Source organism: Caretta caretta, chromosome 3 (genome assembly GCF_965140235.1).
Source record: "Caretta caretta isolate rCarCar2 chromosome 3, rCarCar1.hap1, whole genome shotgun sequence".
NCBI classification, from domain to species: Eukaryota; Metazoa; Chordata; order Testudines; family Cheloniidae; genus Caretta; species Caretta caretta.
The window spans coordinates 156,010,451-156,037,061 of record NC_134208.1 but is presented as its reverse complement, the minus strand read 5'-3'; the positions used below and the strand labels follow the sequence as shown (position 1 = coordinate 156,037,061).

General features: G+C 42.3%; 1 protein-coding gene across 1 annotated transcript; it reads left to right on the top strand.

Moving 5' to 3' along the window:
• Nucleotides 1-12,622: 12,622 nt before the first annotated feature.
• PCARE (photoreceptor cilium actin regulator) lies at nt 12,623-25,459 on the top strand. The gene is made up of 2 exons (XM_048843420.2): nt 12,623-16,673; nt 21,685-25,459. Exons 1-2 carry the CDS (start codon nt 12,874-12,876, stop codon nt 21,818-21,820), a joined length of 3,936 nt encoding a protein of 1,311 aa, XP_048699377.2. The 5' UTR covers nt 12,623-12,873; the 3' UTR covers nt 21,821-25,459.
• The last annotated feature ends 1,152 nt before the right edge of the window (nt 25,460-26,611 follow it).

Below are 26,611 nucleotides of genomic sequence, written 5' to 3'. Positions count from 1 at the left end.
TTAGGTCCTAAGGCCAACACCAGTGTGGTTGTGTTGATGCAAAGAGGAATGACTTACATCACAGCACTAGACCCAGGAAATAGGCTACAATTTTTGGTTGTGACATATACCTAGGAAGCCTGTTATCTTGGTCAAGAAACAACTTTTTGTGTTTGTTTCTCCATCTGTAAAGAAAGGTATAATACCTCTCATCTCACCCTTCTTTCCTCCCAAGTGCATGACTCAATATTTGTAAAAGTGCCTTGACATACATGGGTGGAAGTCAGTATAAATGTAAAATATTAAATTTGTGGGCTCAGGAGGATATTGTTTGGCACCACAAACTGCTTATGTTCTTTATTATGGACTAAATCTTGCTTTTTGCAGTAACAATGCCAAAATTGTTCTTTAAACCTGACTCCCTTTTATATTAACAGGCAACACTGTTAGTATTACAAAAATTGCTACAGCTCCTTTGTCAACATGTCCTGTGAGCCATGATGATTCAGATAATTATAGACTAGAGATATAGCTAGAAGGGGGGAAAGAAGTTACAAAATACAGTTGATTTTCTTGTTATGCATAATCTACATTAAAATTAAGTCTTTGATTTATTACTAAGTGAAAAAAGCACCATACTTTATGTTAGAACAGGTAAATGGAGTTGCTTTCTTCCTCTGCTGTCCTAAATTCAAGCCTGGTTTACAAGCAGTCACAAGTTAAATTAGTTTGCTGATATCTTGAATCAACCTATAATGTACATTTGTTCACATTACACAACTTCTGCACTGTTAGCATCCTTTTTAATCTGCAGCTACTAAAAGACAAGTGTTGCTAACTAGAACTGATGTGCACTAACCTAGAATACATGGCATGAGGACATGCTGTATACAGTGTCTTCAGCCTGTATCTTTCAACAGTATTAACATTTGCAAAATATACCCATGTGTATTTTTTAAAAGGAAAGATATTTATAGACAACTCTTCATATCACTGTGTGTTGGAAGTCACATCTGCAAATATGCTCTCCTGAATATGACGTGAGATACTGTTTCATCTACTGCGTTTGCGTGAGCCTGCACTAGAATGTTGTTGGCCTGTTCCACACGCAGACAGATTATGTCTCTTGTTTACACTAGACATGGATTGGTTGGAAACCATCCAAAATTGCTTCGAGGACATTTCAGTCAGTTTAATCAACTGCACCTGCCTGGGTTCACCCAGTACTTTGGCACCAAGGAGCTTACTGTATACGGCAGTGATCTGGTGCTGAGAAGTAAAGCCAGTGGAAAATTACAAGCCACTAAATAACTACATATTAGACAGCTTGGAGCTGTGGACAAGTCGGGAATTGATACCAATGTTCTATATTTAAAGACCTAAAAAAATAAATATCAAGAGTCAGAAAAAGACATGGACGGATGGATAATAGGGGCAAGCAGGAAGTAAAGAGACAGGAAAAGGGAAGGGAGAAGAGAGAATGCACTTAGATCATACTTTAAAAGCAAGGATCTCAAGCACTTTACACACATAAATGAATTAAGCTTCAACATCCTGGTGAGGTACATAAACATTATTATAACCACTTTTAAATGGGTAAGATGAAGCACAGGGAAGTAAAGTGATTTGCCCAAGATTGCTCAGGAATTAGTGGCAGAGATGAGAGTAGAAGGCAGGAATCCTGACTCCACATCATTTGCTAATCACTACAGCTGGAAGAGAGAAAGTAGGAGAATAAGGGTGCTTACCCAGCACTGTAAACCTACTCAGTCTAAATCCTGGGTCATCTCTAAATTACATATGCAACAAGAAACCTACTTTCTTAGCTCTTGATCCTGCACCATTCAAGTCAATGGGAATCTTTCCATAGACCTGAAGAGGAGCAGGATAAAGTCCTTACAGAATCCACGCTTAACTTGGGCCAGCACTATATATATATTGTTTACAACATCACAATTCACCAAGTGGTAAACAATTATGATGCTCCAAGCATCAGGCCATAGCATCACTATATGAGCCAGGCAAAAAGAAGCAAGATTTTAAATAATTTTAAAAATATTATTTAGCTATATGTACCTTTTCAGGATATCTTTTCCAGTCACTGCTTATCAAGATGTGTAGTCAAATAAAAGCCCTCTCAATCTTGCCTCCTCCTGCCTCGCTCATTTAGTGATGTTATGGACTGATGCTTGGAGCATCATAATTGCTTACCACTTGGTGAATTGTGATGTTGTAAACAATGGAGTGCAGAATCATTGATCATCAGAGAGGAGAAGGAACAGGCTGGGAATATAAAGGAGAGATTCTGTTTACCACTGCATTTTGTTAATTAAAATATTACTTTACTTCTCACAGTGCAGAATCTGGGTATTTCTACCCCGAACTCCTTGCTCCCATGAATGCTAGTATCTACGTGAAAGAAAAACTTAAATTACAGAAACATACCTTTATATGGGGTAAAATGTGGTAACTTTAACCAAGCACAGCCACTCTCCATAGAAGTTTAGGATAGGAAATGAAGAACAACATTGAACTTATTTGAAACTCCAGGGGAACTTAGGGAAGCAATAGGTAATTGTTCATACTGGAATTTGGTGAAGACATAAGAGTAAACAGACCTCTGGGATCCTTCACAGCCACATGAAGTCAGGACCTTATTTTTACACCATATTCAAAAGATGGCACCATCACCAGAACTGTGTTCCCTAACTTCATGCTAGGACACTGGTTTAGTACTTAGAAGAATGCTGTTTGTTGAATCACCAATATCTCTTCCTACAGAATCTGGGTTTTCCTTGGAAATCTTCCGCCTTACATTCTGATTCCCAAACCTGCTTAGGTTTGTGAGAGCTGATGCAATCACAACCAAAGGTGATATGGATGTGCCCTTTTATTTATTTATTTTTTAATTTGCATGAACATGGGAGTCTATCTGTAAAGCTAATCTCTTCTTGCAATTCCATGCAATTAATACCTGAAACTTCCATTTCTGCCACCATCATCATTTACTGTTTTAACTATTGGAACAAGCAGAAAGCGTAGATTAGTTATGATAGACGGGAGATTTTAAATACACAGAGGTGGCTTAGCAACAAGAAGCTCTGAGAAAGAAAACAGAATGAACAATCCAAAGGTAATAAAGATACATGTAAATTATTTTCAATTTTGATGTTTAACTCACCTTCCACAGAACGTGATACCTTTGCTGTACTGCAGCTCTCTAACTGCCCGAGCTTGCAATTCTACCTCCTAGGTAGCAAAGTGCAAAGCTGGATTCTGAGTGGAGGTTATCGTCCTGCAATTCCACGTGATGACGATAGGATATATGCGTGCTCGATACCTCCTATGATCAGGCCCCACATTTACATTGCTACAAAAGTTGAAGAGCAAAAGGGAAAGAAGCAACAGTTCTGTAGATTTACCAAATAAATTTGGAGTATGCTTACTAATTTTGTTAACCTATTATTTTAATAAAGATGTATTTGATGTAGTCTTTAAGTTTCTGCAAGCAAATCACATAAGCTCCAGTATATACCACTGTCTTTCCTTTGCAATTAATTCCCTAAAAAGGTCATAAAACATTACTGATGAGAGAGAGAAAGATTTCTTAAAAGTTTTCTGATGCCCTTCTCTTAACTTTTTAAAGTTGGGTTCTACTCTGAAGAGCAGATCTGTTAAAATGCCATTCTCTATAGAAGAGTGGGTGCTTTTTTATGGTCTCTAAATGGTACCTGATCAAATTTCCTCAGCTTAAAAGTAAAAAAGATAGAGGTGGGTTTCAGGCTGCCAACCTGGAAAATTCACCCTAGGATCTGAGAGTCAAGATGAATTATTTCTTTGTCATGCACCATCACCAGTAGTAAAGATTCTGTACAGACAAGCTGTCTTCAGTTAAACTTGTGCAACTCCATTTTCTTCATATAATGCCCTCAATGGTACCTCTACTATCCTATTGCTTTAACTGGGTTTGCACAGGTGGAATGGATTGGAACTTAATAAACAATGCTGATGATGATGTGCAAGAAAGAATAGAATCTATTTCCATCTCCCAGAGCTGTGTTGGCTCTACAGGACTTTTAGAAATAAAAACCAGTGAACACTTGTCACCAAAGTCAGCAGATATGAGTGAGCTGCTCTGTTGAGTAAGGAGTTGTTTTACATAGATACATTTCAGAGTAAAATCACATTTAAGCTTCTCGTCTTCATCTTCAAGGTGTTACATAATCTCTCTTCTGCCAACATTTCTATTCTCATTTCTGTCCACACCCCCTCTCTTCAGCACTGCAGCACTAGCTGTCAGAAGGTCAAAGACTATTGGCCCCCAGCATCTCATTCCCTGTACTGGGATACGCTCTGGAAGGCCATCGGGGCAGCCTGGCTCAGTTCACTCTCTTTCTTCCCTCTCTGGTAGGTGGCTAGAGTTCCTTCTCCATGTGGTGCTCCTCCAGTGGAGGATGGGCAACTGCAACCAGGTGAAGGGTTTGGAGAGAGCTTATTGAGGGGTAACCTGGCTGAATTCCTACTGCCCCACTACTGGAGAAGCTGTCAGCTCCTGGGTGTTACCCAGTGGTGCAAGCAGAAATCATTTCTTGATGGTACTGCACTCATGGGAGGGACACAAGCACGGCAGTGCTTTAACGTGGCTGTATAGTCACGGCACCAGTGGTGGGAGACTGCTCTCCCAGCACTGTAAAAAACCACCCCCATGAGGGGACTAGCTACCCTCACCCGAGCGAGGAAGTTTCAGTGCTGTAAAGTGGCAGCATAGACAAGGCCTAAGTATTGCTCTCCACCAGGCACTAGGAAAGCAAAGATGCTGCGCCATCTGGGTTTGATGGAAAAGAGGCATAGAACTGTGTGTGCCATGTGCATCTTGATAGAACTACAGCCCAAAGTGTTTTATTATTTTCCTCAGCATAACATACAGGAGGGGCAATCAAAATCAGCCTGGCAGAACGTGCCTGAGAACTGTCTCTGGATAGATAAGCAATTGACCAAAATCACATGCTGTGATCTCTTGGGGCCAAATCCTGTTCCCATTGAAATCAAATGAAGTTTTGCTATTGAGTTCAATGGGAACAGGCTTTGACATTTGGTGAGGAAAGAACAAAACCACTCAAGCAAGGGCTACACTGCTTATATCACAGATATCAAAGGCTGCTGACTCTTGTGAGAAAGTCAGCAGACATCTGATCTTTGTCCATTGCAAGGGAGAAATGAGCAATCAATGAGGCTAGAACAGTCTTTGTACCATATCCAACTCATAAGTCCATCTGCAAAGGATCAAGAAAATATGAAGGCTCCAGATTACCTTAAAGTCCTCAGTCCCTTGGTTGGAATGCTGCCATCAGCATATGTTCATAGTTCAGAGGCTAGAGCAGGAATCAAAAACACTGTATAAACACCTTCTGTCCCCCCTCTCCCTCTTGAGGGCTCCTGATCAACTTAACAGCACAATATATATGCTAACAAACATAAACAAAGCCTTTGTTTAAGTTTGTTAGCCTACGTATTGTGCTGTTAAACCCATATAAAGAACGAATGCCCTCCCTAGGCACGTTCTGCTCCTTTAAGGAGCAGAGTGCAGCTCCACCCCAGCTCGGGCCAGGGGTGGGGGGAGACAATTAGCCTCCCCCCAAGTCTTTCCAGTACTCCGTACCTGCTAAAAATCTCTTGCTGGTACTGTGTACTGGAGAGTACCACCCTACTTGCACTCCTGGTGTTACCTTACTAAGAAGTGTGTGTTGCTGTGACAGCAGTCACGGTTTCAGCGTGAGCCCAGATTAGAATGTCCACCTTCAGCTCTTATTTTAGCATGCTGCTAAAATTATCATGAAAGTAAGCAACGGAAGGGAAATAGTAATTTTTAAAAGTTTATATCTTGGCCAAACCTGAATGGAATTTCACCGGATTAAGAAAAGGTTCTTTTCTGGCCCCAGGGCTTTCTCCTTGCCAAATATCAAATGCCTGCTGCAAACAATGGCGCCATTACTGCTTCTCAAAGAAAGGTTACAAGCAGATTTTATAACTGAAAGTGTTAGGCACCTAAATATAGATGTTGTGGTCACAGTTCAGGGCAACGGCGCCTGTATTTCCCCTCTGTGGTTCAGCAAGGGCACCCACCCTTGGCTCCCAGCAGTCACCTGTCCTGGGTGGAAACCTGCTTCTCTCTCCACACAGACCAGGGTTTTTCAAGGCTGCCTGGAAGGCAGAGGGTGGATAGAGGGTGGCCTAATCCCAGCTTCTCTGGGGGAAGAAGAGTATTGATCACCCACCCCACTGTGGTGGCCTTTTGCTCCACACACACAGAGTCAAGGTGTGTGGCTTGACTCGGATTAGGGTCTTTTACATTTTTGCAGGCTATCAGGCAGTCAGAGACTGTGGGAAGTCGTCCCCCCTCCTTCCTGGCTGTGGTTACCTTAGTCATCTCCCAGGCAGCAGTTGTACCCTTTACTAGGGCATTTCCCACCTTGGGGTGGGTGTCATAGATTTGGCAGGTTTCAGAGGAACAGCCGTGTTAGTCTGTATTCGCAAAAAGAAAAGGAGTACTTGTGGCACCTTAGAGACTAACCAATTTATTTGAGCATGAGCTTTCGTGAGCTACAGCTCACTTCATCAGATGCATACCGTGGAAACTGCAGCAGACTTTATATACACACAGAGAATATGAAACAATACCTCCTCCCACCCCACTGTCCTGCTGGTAATAGCTTATCTAAAGTGATCAACAGGTGGGCCATTTCCAGCACAAATCCAGGTTTTCTCACCCTCCACCCCCCCACACAAATTCACTCTCCTGCTGGTGCTAGCCCATCCAAAGTGACAACTCTTTACATAATCAAGTTGGGCTATTTCCTGCATAGATCCAGGTTTTCTCACATCCCCCCCCACCCCCATACACACACAAACTCACTCTCCTGCTGGTAATAGCTCATCTAAATTGACCACTCTCCAAGTTTAAATCCAAGTTAAACCAGAACATCTGGGGGGGGGGGGTAGGAAAAAACAAGAGGAAACAGGCTACCTTGCATAATGACTTAGCCACTCCCAGTCTCTATTTAAGCCTAAATTAATAGTATCCAATTTGCAAATGAATTCCAATTCAGCAGTTTCTCGCTGGAGTCTGGATTTGAAGTTTTTTTGTTTTAAGATAGCGACCTTCATGTCTGTGATTGTGTGACCAGAGAGATTGAAGTGTTCTCCGACTGGTTTATGAATGTTATAATTCTTGACATCTGATTTGTGTCCATTTATTCTTTTACGTAGAGACTGTCCAGTTTGACCAATGTACATGGCAGAGGGGCATTGCTGGCACATGATGGCATATATCACATTGGTGGATGTGCAGGTGAACGAGCCTCTGATAGTGTGGCTGATGTTATTAGGCCCTGTGATGGTGTCCCCTGAATAGATATGTGGGCACAATTGGCAACGGGCTTTGTTGCAAGGATAAGTTCCTGGGTTAGTGGTTCTGTTGTGTGGTATGTGGTTGTTGGTGAGTATTTGCTTCAGGTTGCGGGGCTGTCTGTAGGCAAGGACTGGCCTGTCTCCCAAGACTTGTGAGAGTGTTGGGTCATCCTTTAGGATAGGTTGTAGATCCTTAATAATGCGTTGGAGGGGTTTTAGTTGGGGGCTGAAGGTGACCACTAGTGGCGTTCTGTTGTTTTCTTTGTTAGGCCTGTCCTGTAGTAGGTAACTTCTGGGAACTCTTCTGGCTCTATCAATCTGTTTCTTTACTTCTGCAGGTGGGTATTGTAGTTGTAAGAAAGCTTGACAGAGATCTTGTAGGTGTTTGTCTCTGTCTGAGGGGTTGGAGCAAATGCGGTTGTATCGCAGAGCTTGGCTGTAGACGATGGATCGTGTGGTGTGGTCAGGGTGAAAGCTGGAGGCATGCAGGTAGGAATAGCAGTCAGTAGGTTTCCGGTATAGGGTGGTGTTTATGTGGCCATTGTTTATTAGCACTGTAGTGTCCAGGAAGTGGATCTCTTGTGTGGACTGGACCAGGCTGAGGTTGGTGGTGGGATGGAAATTGTTGAAATCATGGTGGAATTCCTCAAGGGCTTCTTTTCCATGGGTCCAGATGATGAAGATGTCATCAATATAGCGCAAGTAGAGTAGGGGCTTTAGGGGACGAGAGCTGAGGAAGCGTTGTTCTAAATCAGCCATAAAAATGTTGGCATACTGTGGGGCCATGCGGGTACCCATAGCAGTGCCGCTGATCTGAAGGTATACATTGTCCCCAAATGTGAAATAGTTATGGGTAAGGACAAAGTCACAAAGTTCAGCCACCAGGTTAGCCGTGACATTATCGGGGATAGTGTTCTTGACGGCTTGTAGTCCATCTTTGTGTGGAATGTTGGTGTAGAGGGCTTCTACATCCATAGTAGCCAGGATGGTGTTATCAGGAAGATCACCGATGGATTGAAGTTTCCTCAGGAAGTCAGTGGTGTCTCGAAGGTAGCTGGGAGTGCTGGTAGCGTAGGGCCTGAGGAGGGAGTCTACATAGCCAGACAATCCTGCTGTCAGGGTGCCAATGCCTGAGATGATGGGGCGCCCAGGATTTCCAGGTTTATGGATCTTGGGTAGTAGATAGAATATCCCAGGTCGGGGTTCCAGGGGTGTGTCTGTGCGGATTTGATCTTGTGCTTTTTCAGGAAGTTTCTTGAGCAAATGCTGTAGTTGCTTTTGGTAACTCTCAGTGGGATCATAGGGTAATGGCTTGTAGAAACTCGTGTTGGAGAGCTGCCGAGCAGCCTCTTGTTCATATTCCAACCTATTCATGATGACAACATGTCATCCTTTGTCAGCCTTTTTGATTATGATGTCAGAGTTGTTTCTGAGGCTGTGGATGGCGTTGCGTTCCGCATGGCTGAGGTTATGGGGCAAGTGATGCTGCTTTTCCACAATTTCAGCCTGTGCACGTCGGCGGAAGCACTCTATGTAGAAGTCCAGTCTGCTGTTTCGACCTTCAGGAGGAGTCCATCTAGAATCCCTCTTTCTGTAGTGTTGGCAGGGAGATCTCTGTGGATTAGTATGTTGTTCAGAGGTATTTTGGAAATATTCCTTGAGACGGAGACGTCAAAAATAGGATTCTAGGTCACCACAGAACTGTATCATGTTCGTGGGGGTGGAGGGGCAGAAGGAGAGGCCCCAAGATAGAACAGCTGCTTCTTAATTTAGGCTTAAATAGAGACTGGGAGTGGCTAAGTCATTATGCAAGGTAGCCTGTTTCCTCTTGTTTTTTCCTACCCCCCCCCCCAGATGTTCTGGTTTAACTTGGATTTAAACTTGGAGAGTGGTCAGTTTAGATGAGCTATTACCAGCAGGAGAGTGAGTTTGTGTGTGTATGGGGGTGGGAGGGATGTGAGAAAACCTGGATCTATGCAGGAAATAGCCCGACTTGATTATGTAAAGAGTTGTCACTTTGGATGGGCTTGCACCAGCAGGAGAGTGAATTTGTGTGGGGGGGTGGAGGGTGAGAAAACCTGGATTTGTGCTGGAAATGGCCCACCTGTTGATCACTTTAGATAAGCTATTACCAGCAGGACAGTGGGGTGGGAGGAGGTATTGTTTCATATTCTCTGTGTGTATATAAAGTCTGCTGCAGTTTCCATGGTATACATCTGATGAAGTGAGCTGTAGCTCACAAAAGCTCATGCTCAAATAAATTGGTTAGTCTCTAAGGTGCCACAAGTACTCCTTTTCTTTTTATAGATTTGGCAGTGCAACGCAGCTTCCTCAGTATCTCTACTTTTGGCTGGAGATGTTGTCCTCACCATGCTCTATACTGCCTTTAGTTCTCTGGGAAGGGTAGACACTGGCAGCGAACTTACACCCCTGGCCCGTGCTTCAGGATTCAAGAGAATTTCCCTTTAAGTCAGTAGCTCTTGGCACTTCCCAGGAGAAGGAGGCAGTCTCATCCCCTCTCTCCTCATGTATTTGTCTGCATACTCTTCCTTTTGGATACTGGCAGGGGAATCTACCCCAGCCTCCCACCCCCTCCTCCCTGTCAGCTACTCCATCTGCATTTTGGCTGACACAGTCCCTTGCCGGTCTGGAGCGAAGGGGTATTGATTCACCCATTCTGCTTTTAAAGCCATAATAGCAAATAATATGGAAATCTGACAATACACCTACAGCCAGCACCTCTGACCCTTCCTGTGTCTGTATAGAAAGTGCTACTGTAGGTAAAGTGAAGGCTTTTACACAAGGAACTATAACCCAGATTTCACATACAGAGCATTTGATGGGTATTACAACATGGGGCTTAACCATAGTCTTAGCAGTGCCAGTATCCCTCCATCCAATAAACATTTCCCCACTGACCACCACCTTCCACTCTCATTGGCCATCTGAGGGATCAGTACCCAGGAGGGTGCAGCATGGCATGTGGGCAGTGGTTTGGGGTGTGAATGTGTCAGCAGGAACATTATATGCCCTGGGTGCACTGGGCAGGTGCACTGGGTGGGTGGCTCCCTCCCTCCAGAGGTTTAATCACACAGGTAACTCTTTGAGGTCGGGGGAAGCTGGCCTTTCCAGCACTGCATTGGGCCTCAAGGCCTGGACAGGGCAATCTCAAGCAAAGTAACCCCACCGGCCACATATGGAACACCGCTTTCTCCCCCCCATCAAAAAAAGCTTCTTAGAGGTGTTTTCCCTCCCTCTAGTCATGGGTTTCTGCATGGGCCTGATCCCTGTCCTCGGATTCCATTTCATCCCTATTTAGTTTTCTATCAAACCCTGGCTGACTATGCACATATCAGTCTGCCAATTACCCTGTTATCGTTAAATGCCTAGGATCTTTGTCTGCTCACCCTGATTTTAGGTAAGGGTGGCAGTTTATAAAATTGTTCTAAATTCATTAATTCATAGGCCTCATCAACCATGGTAACCCCCAGCCAGTTTCCAGTTTTCTTACATAACCCCTAATTTGAAGTGAAACCTTAGCATAAGTCATGCCCTCATTTTTCCGAACTCCCTGAACCTTTCTCCTATGCCCTTTAGGGGTCAGCTTAGACTTTTGCAACAAAGCTTGTTTACACAGCTCATGCTCTTTAAAGTCTTCTCTGTCCATAAGGATACAAACGTTGAAAGCATTTGTCCTTAACAGTAGTGAATCCTATACAACTCATTCATTAAAGTCTGAGAGCATTACATGCACCTGGCAACTTGAAGAGTTTTATTAGAAATCAGATAGATTAGATAGCTGCATCCAGACGGTTAGCGATCACACTGCTAGAGGGAGATGATTGGCTCTGTCAGCATAAAGCAGCCTAATGCTACACAGTAATTAGAGTGGGTGGCAAGTGCCTTTTCCATTCCTTATTACACTGGGAGATGGCTGCCTTCTCTAGGAAAGCTGTGTTTGGAAGGTAAAAACAAAAAAATAATCTTAATCCATTTAGCCTTAGTCTTAACATAAGGTTGGGGAGAATTTTCTTTCTAAATTATGCTTTACAGAGCACCCTTGAGAAACCATCTTTAAAAAATTAAACAATCTGCTGTTTTATGATGGAGTTTTAATTCCTTCTTTCTTGGTTTGATTTCTCTTTAAGAAATGGATTGTTGGTGTTTGTCTGATGGTGGTGGCGGTGGTTGGCTGTTAGTTTGAGGAGTTTTTTATATTTTATTTTATTTTATTTGTAATTGTATCAACAAATGAAAAGGGAACAGTCCGGGGAGATGGTTTGATCAATAGTTCTCAAATGGGTTGCAGAATTGGGCCTCATGTTTCTAGACCAGTATTGAAATTTGGTTTTGCTTGTTTGTTTTCCTTAAATCCTTGTCTCCTGAAGTAATGTGATTATGAGAATCTCAGGCTTCACTTAAAAAAAAAAAAAAAAAAAAGTAAGTTTCTAGCCATCATGATTGCAAAGAAAAGTTTGAAAATTTGATCCCTAAACACTCAGACACTGGAAGGTAAATTAAAAGGTCCCCACATTTCTTAATTTTTCAAGATCTCATAATTTTTAAGCCAACCTCCTGATTGTTTGGGCCTGACTCATAATTTTTGAATGCTTGAAGTTAGCCATGCTGCTAGCTTGTGGGGTCATCACTGTGAATACTGAGTATTGTGGCATGTACAATTCTGTAAGAACATACAAATTATACTTCTGAACATATGTCTTGGGGCTTGCAGGTAGAAGAATGTTGAGAATTTCTGGATGAGATAACCTAATAGGCATCTCAACTCTAACCTCTTTGATTCTATGTCTTGTGCCTCCCAGCTCTTCTGTATTCTGTCAAAGTCACCCTTCCTCCTGGCAAAGGTCTGTGCATTGGCATTTTCCCCCGTTAAAGTGTGTTTCTTCTAGAAATTATCTGAAACAGTCTCTTCCTTTGGATTTCAAAGTTCCAGTTGTAGAGGGTTTGGGGGGTGGGGGGTGAACATTTGAGAGGGGAGAAAGCTTCTTTCCCTCCACTCTATCTATTGCAGTACGTCAATACAAATTTGCCTACCAATACAGTATTTTTAAAAAGTCTTCCGTTACAAATGCAGCATGTGTGCTGATGCCGGATTAACCTAATGAGCTTAAAATCTTATTTATACATGACATCTGTCAAGACAGAAACAAGGTACGCACGTCCCCTTAATCCACTAGCACTAACCCAACACAGCTTTCACATGGTTTGTTTCCAATAGAAGAACGCTTTAAAGGAAACAAAATACAACGGGACAGTGTGTAGGTCTTTTAAGACAGGATCCTGGGAAGTAGGAAAAGTTCATTGTAATTAACCAGGCTATCTACAAAACTGGGAGAATTCTTGATGAAACCTTGGGAGAAAAATGACATGTTCCAGTACAGGATGAAACAGTAAGTTTTATTGTCTTCTATTCTTTACCTGATCATCTGGATATCTTTAACAGAAAATAAATCCAGACAGAGACACAGGATGGGCTGTACACCTTCCCACAGTGAGATTGCTAACCATGTTGCAAAAACCGGAACTAATCCTTTGAATAAACCCAAAAGTATCCTGCCTGTTGATCCTGGAGACCAAGCATTCTCAATTCCATTGCTGGTCAAAGGCTCCACTTGTTATGATATTGACAAGTTCCCTCAGAGAGGGTCTCCGGGGAAAGATCACCAGCTGGAAAAGGAGGAGAAAACATCAGAGCTGATCAAAAATGTTAACTTCCATTTATCATCTGAGGATCTCTCTCTTTGCAAGATTTATGAGGAAGAGAAGAAAATTGAGAGGACAGCCACAGAGGCTGAAATAGCCATGTCTGAACTGATTGAGTCTCAAAAACATATAGCAGAAGACATACAGATCAAAAAGCAAAGCTCCTGCAAATCAGAGGCAACAGCTTTCACTTGGGATGACAAGAATGAAAGCAATGCAAAGCAAACCCCAAAGAAAAGGAGGAAGCAAAAAAGCCATAAACCAGTGAAACAGGGTCATCTTTGCAAACCCAAAGAAAAATCCACTCCACCTATATGCAAGCCTGAGAAAAAGGTAGATTTCCCAGATCAGCTTGTTAAGGCTCATCAAAATGCTTATGCCTACCTAAATCCCAACCTCTCCAAATATGAAGCTATCCTATGTATGGCCAATCAGGCTACCGAAACTCAGCTGCTTTTACAGCAGCTGGTGAGCTTTCTAGTGTTCCACTTTGATAAAATCAACCAGCTCTTGGAAGAAATTGCCAATGATGGGGAAGAGCTCCTCAAAGAGGTGGGAGGAAACCTGGCCTGGCCAGCTGGAAAAGGGGATCCAAAAGAGCAGCCAGACCTGTTGCAGCAGTTACTGCAGTATACAGTCAACAAAATGCAGCTGCTAAATGGAACAGTGGCTTCCCTTACCTCCAGTGCCCTGCAGGAGACATGGAGCTACTTACAGTCTGCGGCCAGCAACTTGGAAGAAAAACTGAAAGCAAAACAAGGCTTTGATGAACGCCTGCTAAAGGCAATAAAATTGCTTGAAGCCTCTGCCGTGGTCTCCCCTCAGGCCCATGATGATGATAGGACTCTGTATTCAGAAGACAGTGGCATTGGTGCAGACAATGAATCTATCAAAGAGTTCAATTCCCTTGATAAACTTGGAAGGCAAACAAGCTGCGATTCTTGTGCACATGATCATCCATCTCAGAAACACACTAGAATACCAGGAGAACATCTGTGTAATGGCACATTGTTGTCTGTTACAACTAGATCCCATGACTGTGCACTTGAAAGGCATTTTAAGGATATATTTTACCCATCTGTACACAGCAAAGAAGCAACTTCTTCCCTGGGGGCAACACCAGAAAGTGTTTCTACCAGGCTCCAATGTTCAAATGTGACCAAAAGTCCTCCTTTTAATTCCCTCCAGTCTGATGCTACCCAGGAAGGTGAAAATTTCAAAGACTGTGAATCAATAGATTCTCCTTCTGCAAATGAACAGGAAGAGAGTACACCAGAGGAGGATGACAGTGATAATATAAGTCTATCAGAAATGGGGAAGGATACCCTGCCTAGAAGGCCAATGTCTTCACCTGCAGTAACAGATAAAACAAGGAGGCCATCCGTCAAAAGGATAGAAAATCCAGAGACTGAAGAGATGATACTTAAGATGAAAGATGCAATCAGTGAAAAAATCAAGTTTGTCCCAGCTAAATGTGGACGAAAGGAGTGGACAGAAGATGAAGGTGGAAAAGCAGCCCTAACAGCAAGACCCAGTACAGCAAGTGGTAGCCGGAAAACCTCAGTTAAACAAAGAAGGTCCAGGTCAGAGGAATCCCTCAGGAGCCGTGCAGAAGACCCAACCCTTTTAGAACTTCAAAGGACCCAAAAAGATCTCAACAAAAGATTAGAAACATTTTATAAGCTTAATGGGAACAAAGAAACAGATGGCAAGCAGGAGATCCTGAAGCCAAGAGCAGCAGCTTACTTGCAGGGCACTGAACATGCTACACCCAGATTGTCTACCAACAAACTGAAGGCATCCCTCTCTAAAAATTTCAGCATATTGCCTAATCAGGATAAGGTCCCTTTACGTAAGTCCGAGCAAAACACTGTCAGTCATCCAGATGAGAGAAGGGGACGGAAGCCTATAAAAGCCTCTGTATCCACACAGGATTTATCGTACAGGAAAGAAAATGAGCCACCTGGGATAGAGAAATTGAATAGTGGTGGCTGTGCCCCTCGGAAATCTGTCAAGACACTTATTGAAACTTTTAGTCCTTCCGAAGGCCTTGTGAAACCTACACATTTAAGAACTTTAGGACCAATAAAATGCATCAGAAAGTTTGGACTTCCAGTGATTCCTCCCACCATTCCCCTTCAGAGAGTACTGGCACCTTTAATTCACAAGCCTCGTGTTTCACCAGTAGGAGACATAACCCTTCCAAACACAAGTGCATCCCACTGTAACTTTCCAACTGTCTTTCCACCTGTTGCAGAATTAAGCAGAACTGACACAAATGAAGAAACGGATGAAGACTTGGAGAACCTACCACCACCACCTCCTGAAATGTTAATGGACAGTTCTTTTGACTTCTCTGAGTCTGAAGAAAGTACAATAATGGAAGGGAACTCTTCAGAGGTTGCCAAAAAGCCTGCTAAAACAGAGCTTCATGCTACAAAGAGAATGCACATTTCTCCAAAGATAAAAGCCTCTCTACATTCCATTGACTTATTACCAAGTAAAAATATCAACAGCCCCAACATGACTGCCAGTAAAGTACTAAGAAACACTGGGGTGGACTCCCCCAAATTTAGAAAATATTCATTGGAGCTAAATCCTACCAACATGTTCATCCACAGCCAAGAGGGTAAATTAGCATCCCAAAGGGACCATGAAATGAAAGAGGCTGCAGATCTGTATAAGCAATCGCATAAAATAATACCTCTTCAAAATCCCAGTGGAGTTTCAACACAGAACAGAAACTGCTCAGAAAGTAAAGAGCCTGGCACAAATTTAGCATCAGTGCAAAACCAAAATCAAATTTATCCTGATTCACTCGGGAGAAATGAGAAAAGTCTAGCTTTTGTCAGAAGAATCTCCCCAACAAGAACACCCCCTTCTTCTCCACCCACCGAGAAACGACTCTCAAGTCCACCTGCATATCCCAGACACATCGTGCAGACTTTTAACCACGTAAAACCAAGCTTTCCTCCTTCTCACAGGCAACCTAGTCCCACAGCTAACCCCAGAGTATCAAGCCCTCCAATGCAAAAGAAGCTGCCTTCTTCACCAAACCAACGAAAACTGCCTAGCCCTCCAGTGGGGCGCAAACAAAGCCCACCAGCTCAGCGAAAGTTGTCAAGCCCACCTGCTCAGCGCAGAGAGGCAAGTCCACCTCCATTCTGCACTACCCCTTCTCCACCAGCCTCTCCATTGCGGTCCCACAAAGGACGACAAAACAGTTTGGATTCTGGTGATGAGCAACAGCTTCCTCCATCAAAGATTGCTAGTAATGCACGTTCAATATTTTGCCCAGCAACTCCTTCTTTATTTGAAGCCAAGCCTCCATCACCACCTAGCAACTGCACTACAGAGGTCGCAGGCCAGCCTGAAGTTTCAGCTTTTGTCCAGAAAAGCAGTGTGCTGCTCAGGCAGTGTGGGGATCAGCAGAGGAGGATGGCTATGAGTGCTGCCAACCCTCAGCCTTTCATAAAGAGAAGTTTCTCTGACCGCAGACCAGGAGTTTACCTTCGACTTCCAGCTCCTGTCTCAGCTGGCAGTGAACCTCTACTTAACCAAGCAAGGTGAGAAACATTCTACTTTAAGTCAAGCACTTTGGGTTGTATTTTATGCTTTGGTTTTTTCAGTTTTTGATGAGCGCTCAATACAGTCAAAACTGTCCTATTTATGTGCAGAATAGCAATGCATCCACCATCCCCACCAATATTGCTTTAACCAAGACCTAAATAGACCATCTGTCAGGGTGGAGAAGATAGGTCACTCTCCACAGCTCATTCAAGACTGTTTGTCCTGCCTGCTGAGACTGGCAAGCAGGGTAATAATGAATGCCATTTGGAAGGGTACTGCAGATCACCATATTCAATTCACAAAAGATATGAAATAACGCTCAAAGGGTACCAGCTTTAGATTACTAAGGATTTAGGTTGGATTTGAATTGGCAACCTATTATCAATCCCTGAACTAGCCAGTTCCGCAGTTGAATTCTATGTTTAAATATTTCAAAGCAGTAAGCACAGGTGATTTGCAGGCGGGGACCTCTTAAATTGTAAAGATCTATTTATAAAATTGTTACTTGAAGCCTTGAGCTAGTTATGTACATCTAATTTTTCAAAACTGGTCACGGATTGTGGGTGACTCAGTTGATGGATGCACCATTTGAGCTTGGTTTTCAAAGGCACAAGGCACCTGTGGCTACCAAGGACTTGGAGCTCTGATTGCTCAGCTGTTCTGAAAAACATCAGGCCCTAAAGGTCACATGATGGGCACGCAACAATTGAGTCACCCATAATCGGTGGCAACTTTTGAAAAATTTGGCCTTTAACCTCCCTACTCTTTAATTTACTCAACCACAAAGTGGGTAAACCTCTATCTGAAATCACAAGAGAGCCTATGACACTAAATATATTCTTGGCAAAATATTTTGCAATCATTAAATGGCATGTAAGTGCAAAATGTTGTTCTAATTTTCCCCATCTTAGTACCTTTAAGCTAATTAAGCTTTAAGATACACAAAAGAATTGAGCCTCTCATGCAAGTAGTTTTTACTCATGCAAGCAGTCCTCCTGAAGTCAGTTGGACTACTCATTTGAATAAATATTTGCAAGACCAGCTCTGCATTTTGTGTGTGTGTACGCAACTGTGTCATCAGCACAGGAATGAGCTTGGCAACTGAATCCAGATAGATCCCAGAAAAACAGAGTCAGCTCCCAACTTCTCTCCTGTACTGTGAATGATATCACAGGTTATCATTACCAAAATAAAACAATGACGAAGTCTTCCACAAATGCTAATAGTTTTGCATCCTACACTCTGTTTTATTATACATTCTACTCTGACATTCTAAGCAAATTTCATCTCCTAAAGGACACCTTTTTTTTTTTTATGTACAGTTTGAAATCAGCATGGTATATTCCAATGTCTGTTAGCTGGAATAAATGTTTTCAAAAAGGCTTTATGTCAAACCTCATGAGAAGAAAGTGCTGGCAGTTTTATAGATGAATTTTAAAAACAGCCTATTATAAATTGTTAGTTAATTTCTGCTTCAGCACTGCATATTATCTATGTGTTCCAGTTTGCCACAGCACAAATGATAATATAAAAAGACACTGCAATAAACCATTAAAAGAATCATCCTTTTCATGAAATATTTTATATTTTGTGACTCTGAACTATCTATCAATTTCTTTAGTCATTTTGGGAGAATGAAATATTTATTGAGCCCAGTTCAGCTCTCCGTTTACATCAATGTATATCCAGAGTAATTCCACTGAGTTACTACAGATATATACCAGGGTGAGGTAGCCCATTATTTACAGCTTGGACTGATTTAAGATGCAATGTTTTTTCTAGGTTTAAAATAAATAAAATAAATTGCCCAGCCCCAGCTTTATAGACACTGCTTTGAATTTCATAATATACATATCAGAGCCATAATAGCATGCATGGTGACACAGACAGATGCCAGATGTTTTAGGAATCTGCCCACTGAATATTACCCACCGCTGAAGTACCCAGTATCACTGCCCACCACTTCATGCTCTAGGATACTGAAATATAATGGGTTCCACTGATCAGAGCCTCGGCATGCTGAGGCACAGGTACTGACTCATAGCCCTCACATTTTCATCAACAGTACAGTATGCTCTGATTCATCACTCTCCTCAGAGCTCATTAGCCATACAAGGCTGCCTCAGCTTCTCATTTCATTCCCCAAACAGAAGAAAAAATTCAAAAAACTTCACCCTTCAAATGTCAGTACTAGGCATCTGCCTGCACCATACCCTGGATCCCAACACCCTCAAATTCTGGGGAAGTTCATATTGCAGGCCCAGCTGCGGGTAAATTTCTTTTAACCCTCTCCTTTCCATTCCCTCCACCTTCCATTTCCTCTCCTCACCAAGCCTAACAAGGGCCCTTCCACACCCCTGGCCACCCTCTCCCTGATGAGAACCAGCAGTGGCCTTCTCCCAGCAGGCTGACTTGTTTTCGCTGCCAGCCTCCTTCTCTGCATAGACTTATTCTGGGATCTGCCAGCTCCTCTCCACACCTGGATGGCCTCCTGATGTGCACAGCTACCTCCTGTGATGGCTGCCAGCCTCTGAGAAGGGACAGGAAGTGGCAGCAGAGGGAGGCAGGGCACATTGGGAGTGCAGACCAGAACAGGGGTTACTTTCCAGGGGGAAGTGGAGCCACCAAGGGCTCACTGTAGGCAAGAGACCTGACCCAGCCTGCCTCTCAGCAAGTAGAAACTCTGTCTTCTTCAGTACAGCACCCCCTACCAGCTTGTTATTAACCAAAAAAAACTGACTGCACTGAATTTAGGAAACTGATCAAACCTCAGGTATTTTACAAGGGCCTAAGGGTTAATCATTCAACCATTAGACATTTCAGTGGATATATAATACTGTATTCTCACATTCCAAAGCCTTAAGGCAGCTACATATTGCCAGGTTCTATAGTGAAACATGCCACAAAAATGTTCCTCCTTTCCCTCCTCCAGAGCAATGTGGTTTTTTTTTTCCTCCCCAGAATTACATTGTCCTGATTCCCAGACAGACAGTAAAGTGCTGGACCAGCAACAGGTTTAACATGTGAAATCTTGAGATCGTAGAGAGACAGAAATGGGGGAACTTTTACTGTCGAAAGGAGAGAGCCTCAGTTTTCTAATAAGAGCATGCCTCTTGTCCTGGAGAGCCCGTAGGACATTAAAATCACAATGTTATTATGTTGGGAAGAGATATTTTACATTATTAGAGGTTGCTATCACTAATTAGTTGGTGAACTAGGTAGGAGAGGGGGAGATGGATCCACAAGATTTCTCTCTTATTAAGTAATCCACACAAAAGCGTTGGAAAATCAATGATTTACCCCATTTCTGAGACCTCTATGCATTTTTGGGGATTTTTCCTTCCATTTCTCCGCACTTTGGTAATTTTCCTTTTGCTGTAGTTAGGCTGCCAGGCTTGGCCCTAGGCAGAAGCAAATACAAACAACCACATGGGATCCTGTGGTGACCCAGCAATTCATCTCGACAGCCCAGTTTCCCTGTTCAGCAGCAGGACCAGAGGGAGAGGTAACTTTCATCACATTCTGCCAGTCATATAGATGAGGATGAGGGTTAATACACGTAAATGGAGTGTACTCACTTTTCATTTAGGGAATGGGGAGTTTAGCTTCGATTAGTTTACTCACTTCTTTTTTTACCTCTACACCATTGCATTCTGAGCATCAATAGCTTTGGGCCCTGTAAATTGTAGGCCACTCTTATATGAAACTCTGCTAGTCTTCCTGCATTCCCAGTGTTGCATTAGAAAACCGTGAATGCCTTCCCTCCAAGTGTATAAACCTCCCATTTAAAGCTCTGCAGGGTATCAAGATAAAATCTTAAACATGTCACTAGCCCCAGTTACAGCTGCAGCTAGAGCTCTGCACAGCTACTGTTACTTTATAAGTACCAAGAGTCATGGGTTTAGGTTTCAGTATCCAAGCCACGACAACTCAATGTGATTTGGACAGGTAGATGTACAGAGCTACTTTGGTCTTTTCTAAGCCTGACCTTTGGGTAACAATCAACCCTGGTGGGCATGTTTTCAAGGCATACCTTGCATGACACTTTGCTCGGGCAAATCCTGTTAATCCTTAGCAGGATTTGTCTGCATGTGTGTATAGTAAAAAATAGTATTTCGGTTGTACTGTTGCTCTCAGATTAAAACCCTCCCCCATGGGAACAGCTGAGATGGAAGGAAGCTTAAAATAAAAGCTATTTGGATTTCATTCAATTCAGAGAAAAGAAGAGGAACTGATTCAGTGACACAGGACCAAAAGCAAAACTTTGGATATGAATCCTCCCAGACTTTGGGGAAGTTTGGATCTGGATAAGAACTTCATGCGTAATCCTCTATTTATACACTTGGCTAAATCTATTCATCCAGTACCAATCTAGCACTAGTTCCACCACAACAGAGAGGCAGGACAATCCAGTGGTTAGAGCATTAGCCTAGGACACAGGAGTCCTGGGTCTAAGTCCCTGCTTCACCACAGACTTCCTATGTGACCTTGGGCAAATCACTTAGCCTCCCTGTGCCTCAGTTCCCCCTATGTAAATCGGGATAGTAATTCCAGCTGCATAGAGGTTAAACACCATTAAAGATCATGAGGCAATCAGTTACTACAATAATGGTGGGGGGGAGGTCTAATAAGTATCTATGATAAGATATCTATAGAAACTTCCCTTTTGGGGATCTGGATCCCAGCTTTGTAGCTCAGACCCTTCTCTCATTGTAAGTGACTCTGTTTGTCCATCTGTACATTCAAACACATCACAGTAGCTTTCATGCGGTCACATATTACAATGTTTGGCTCCCAACAGATTTTCAGTGGGAGAAGATTACAATGTACTTGGCATCAGGAAACAGGGACCAGAAAGAAAACCTGTACTGTACTAAACAGCTGAATTGGAGGAAGGTCTTTGCAGAATGCCTTGCTGCATTTCGTTTTAATGGGTTAACATGCTCTCCTTAGCGTTTTAAAAAAGGACATGGTTCATTAGCCTCTTTTCTTAATCCTCTTTTCTATCTGCAGCATGGAGGAGAGTCCTAGAAAGGAGAGTGATTCCTGGAACAGTACATGCTTCTCTGAATTCAAGGGATCCAGCAGGTCTGCTTCTCATCCTGAACTCTACATTGTGGGCCAGGGGCTCCACAGCGAGTGACAATACAATCTGCTTGGAAGATGGACGGTATGGCTCAAGGCAGAGGATCCTCGTGTGATTAAATATCTTAGTCCCAGGCTCCAAAGTATGGCTTCAGACCATATCAAAGAGGAATAAGTACAATATAATTGCACCTGCAAACCCAAACTGGCCATGACTTCCTAATTAAATATCAGCAAGGTGCTTGGCAGCTACTTCTCTCTTTCATGGTGTTTTACAATTTTACTAAAATACTTAAATTTAGTACCAGAAACAATAAAATATTGGAAAGACACAGGTCAGATTAGTACTATTTTAGAAAGACAGGGTCCTGCTGCCAAATCTTTTGTTGCACTATTTAACTAAAATGGTCCCAGAGGTGCAGAAATTAACATTAGGTGACATGACATTTATTCAAAGCTTCTGTTTTAAATCAAACCTGACGCCATTGGAATCAATGACAAAACTCCCGCTGACTAAGTGTAGCCAGGACTTTACCCTCTGTGTTCCATGGGCATGCAGGGAATAAAATCAAGTCCAGTTAATAAAAAATAAAGTTGTTGTTTTTTTAAAATAGAAGAAGATACATTCCTCCTGCAGAGAGGTTTTGATCTTATTACATACGTTTAACCATTGTGTAATCTCATCACTTCTAGTTCCCAGAACAAGAACCTTAATCCTTCTTAGAGAAACATTGTAATACCTAATCAGCCAAGAGCACCTACATGACTGCACATTTTACATATCCTATTCTCCCACAGGAAGGTCTGTTCTCCTTTTGATCCATGAATTAAGATGGAATTTATCCCACTTCCACTGAAGATTCTGGAAGGACCCCTGTTGACTTAAATGGCAGCTGGATTGGGCACCGTCAAGCAGCTAGAGGATATTGGTAGGCAGCGCCAACATCTAAGTATGAGAATTCCCTTTCTTAGATCAAGTGAAATAGCAACTCTTTTTGGATCCAAGACTCCACGGCTTTCGTCCAAAATCCTTCACAATATGTATATTTTTTAAAACAATTGGGTATTTTCAGACTATTGGACCTCTAGGTTTTGACACAAAAGCTCGTTCATGTTTTGTAACACATTCTGTATTTACTCATCTTTGATCAAAGGATTAGGGTCCCCTTTATAACTAGTATGCAGCTTTTTAACTAATACTGGACCTCTTTCCAACTGTGATTTGGACAATGTAATATCTGGGGGGGAGGAGGGGGAGAGAACCCTGTAAAATTCTACCCCTTATTTATAGATTTTTCTCTGGCTCTCAACACTATGGTATCTGAGCATTTCACATACACAAATGATTTTTATCCTCACCCACCAGTTTTACAGAGGAGGAACTGAGGCACAGAGAGATTAAATGACTTGTAGAAGATCACATAGGAAGTCGGTGGCAAAGCTGAGAATGGGACCTTGACCTATTGAGTCCTAATCAAGTGCCTTAACCACAAGACATCCTTCCTCTGTCTTCTTTTTAATACACTGAAACCGTGCCATTCTCCACCAATGACAAGGCAAAAGACCTCAATAATAGCATTTATTCCATTCAGTTATTACTAAGTAATTTCATTTCCTCTCTCACTTAAGGCCTTATGTTAAAATTTCCTGTCATCGATATTCTACAAATGGCGGGTTTATCAAAAAGTGTTTACTTATGTTTTCCAAGGACCATGTCCTGCCCTGGCCCAAGATTAATAGCACTACAAGGAGGAGAAAAGTTGCTGGTAGATATATCCTCTGCAAAAAGATTTCTGCTGGCAGAGAATGTCCAGGAATCCAATGATCTGGAAGAGCACTTTGCTAGTCCACTCACCAGGAGCAATGCATGTCCTGCTAGAGGCAGTATAGTGTATGTGCTAACTGGCTAGGAAGACCAATAAGGCCTTTTGTCTTGAAAACCACTTACCCTTGAGGATGTGATGCATGTGCTGACATGTTAACTCAGGGGCTTTCCTAGCACTGTCTTGGACATTAGGGAGGAAACTCCCTGGCAAATGAAAACACACACAACTTATGCAGAATTTTGGAGCTGGCCTGAATGTGTTGTCATGAACTGACTAGTGTGTATTTATACTACTGCCCTCTCTTGGATAGAATCTGATGGCTCAAGTGTGTGTCATAGAACCTATACTACTTATAGCTAAGAGATTATCTTTTAGCTTACGTAGGGGGGTAATGAGCATTTGGAGAAGAAGAGTCTATGTTCTCATCAAGGGGTAAGAGGGAAGGTCCTCTCATGGATCAGTAACTAATTAAAAGACCAGAAACAAAGGGTAGGAATAAACAGTCAGTTTTCACAATAGAGAGAGGTAAATAGCGGAGTCCCCAAGGATCTGTATTGGGGCCACTGCTGTTCAACATATTCATAAATGATCTGGAAAAAAGGGTGAGCAATGAGGTGGTAAAGTTGCAGATGATACAAAATTACTCAAGATAGTTAAGTCCAAAGCAAAGAATCACAAAAGGATCTCACTAAACTGGGTGAATGGACAAAATGGCAGATAAAATTCAGTGTTGATAAATGCAAAATAATGCACATTGGAAAACATAATCCCAACTATACATATAAAATGATGGGGTCAAAATTAGCTCAAGATGATGTTGGAGTCATTGTGGCTAGTTCTCTGAAAACATCTGCAGCTGTAGTCAAAAAAGCTAACAATGTTAGGAACCATTTGGAAAGGGATAGGTAATATGACATAAAATATGTAATGCCAATATATAAATCCATGGTACGCCCACATCTTGAATATTGCATGCAGTTCTGGTCACCTCATCTCAAATAAAGATGAATTAGAATTGGAAAAAGTACAAAGAAGGGCAAACATGATTAGGAGTATGGAACAGCTTCCATATGAGGAGAGATTAAAAAGAATGGGACTGTTCTTCTAAGAAAAGACATGACGAATGGGGATATGATAGAGGTCTATAAAATCATGACTGATATGGAGAAAGTGATAAGGAAATGTTATTTATCTCTTCACATAAGATGAGAACCAGGGGTCACCCAATGAAATTAATAGGCAGAAGGTTTTAAACAAACATAAGGAAGTACTCCTTCACACAACACAGTCAACCTGTGGAACTCACTGGCAGGGGATGTTGTGAAGGCCAAAATATAACTGGGTTAAAAAAGTTAGATAAGGTCATGGAAGATAGGTCCATCAATGGCTCTTCAGCCAAGATGGTCAGGGAAGCAATCCTATGCTCTGGGTGTCCCTAAGCCACTGACTGCCAGAAGTTGGGACTGGACAATTCGATAATTGCCCTGTCTGTTCACTCCAGCTGAAGCATCACTCCCTCTGGCACCATCCACAGTTGGAAGACAGGATACTGGGCGACACGGACCATTGATCTGACCCAGTATGGCCATTCTAATGTTCTTAGTCTTGTTGCTGCATGAGGTTCTGAGTGGCCATGACGTGCAGTGTAGTAACAGTGTTGACAGCCTACCTGGCTATTGTTTTGCACATAAATCCAACATTCCTGGCACCAAAGAGTTTTATAACATTGTATTAGCTTTTGTAAGATTTTTTTACTGCTGTAAAGTAACCCAGAGTTTATATGTATATAGGTGTGAATATACGCTCTCTCTCTCTGTATATATGTGTATACTAAGAGTGTAAATATTTATTCAAAATGGTTTTTGCTGATTTCTTACCCAGAGTGTTAAACATGTACTCTGTGCTATAAAAATAAAGGAAATGTTTTGAAGTGCAGTGAGTTAATATTGGTTTCTTTTTAAGTGGAAAAGGCCCTTATACCAATTATTTTACATTGAACCTTCATTAACAAAAAATATGTTCCCCTAGGTTAAAAGATCCCGAGTGGAGAGGATTGGCATAGCTAATAACTGTTCCGGCCTATTAGCCCCCTTTGCTCTCTAATTTAAGCTTAGTTTAGCACCAGCTGACAACATTGTATTAATTTCAGTTGAGATTCTATGTAAAGTTACTGCAAACACAACCACCTTGTGGAGGCAGCAGCCAAAGCGTTAACACCGGAATGTGTTCAGTGAAGCGGCTCCTCATTGCAGAAGAAGCCATATTAACTCTAGACACACGCCATGCCCTCCTGTACACTCTGTGAAGCTAAATGCAAGGTAAAGTTGCACCTGTGCTTCTCATCACAAGTGAAATGTGATGAGAAGCACAGAATATATACATATTTATTTTACCGCTTTGTCAATACGGGGCCTGTATGCTAAAATATAGGCAACACTGCCTGCAGACAAGGTGCTTTCTAAAAGTTTTCTATGAGGCCTGAGTTGCTCTTTAATCAATTGTATAAATAACGGCTTTGGACACTGTAGATGTCATCAGTTCTATCATTTTTTATTCTTAATTACTACTATTGGACCTGGAGCCCCAGTTGAAGCAAAGGGCAGCTAATAATGATCCTAGCCTTCCCCAAAGCAATCATTACGAAGCTATGAACCAAACTTTCCTGACTTTCCCCCAGCAATGCAAAAGATCCTACATACAACAGGGCTGAGATATACTGTATAGCCTGCAACTAAAAAATGTTACCAGCTGCACAGCTTTTAAATCTGAGGTAAAGAAGTTAATCTAACTGGACCGTTTCCATCTTGCAGCCTCACTTCCTCCCAAGCATAATATCACTTTAATACCTTGTCTATCCTCTACTGGGAATTAAATCCTACAATGGCAGAGGGCTGGACACAATGATCAAATAGGTTTTCCGTCTCTACCCCCGAAGAGTCTGTTGAAAGTTTCTTTCTTTTGGTGTATGCCTGGAAATATAGTTAGTATAAGGATGGGGAATCCAGGCAAGAGGTGAATGCATC

Coding starts and splice junctions, on each gene's coding strand:
- PCARE (XM_048843420.2), top strand. CDS start 12,874: ATGGGCTGTACACCTTCCCACAGTGAGATTGCTAACCATGTTGCAAAA. Junction 16,674..21,684: donor CCTCTACTTAACCAAGCAAG/GTGAGAAACATT, acceptor CCTCTTTTCTAT/CTGCAGCATGGAGGAGAGTC.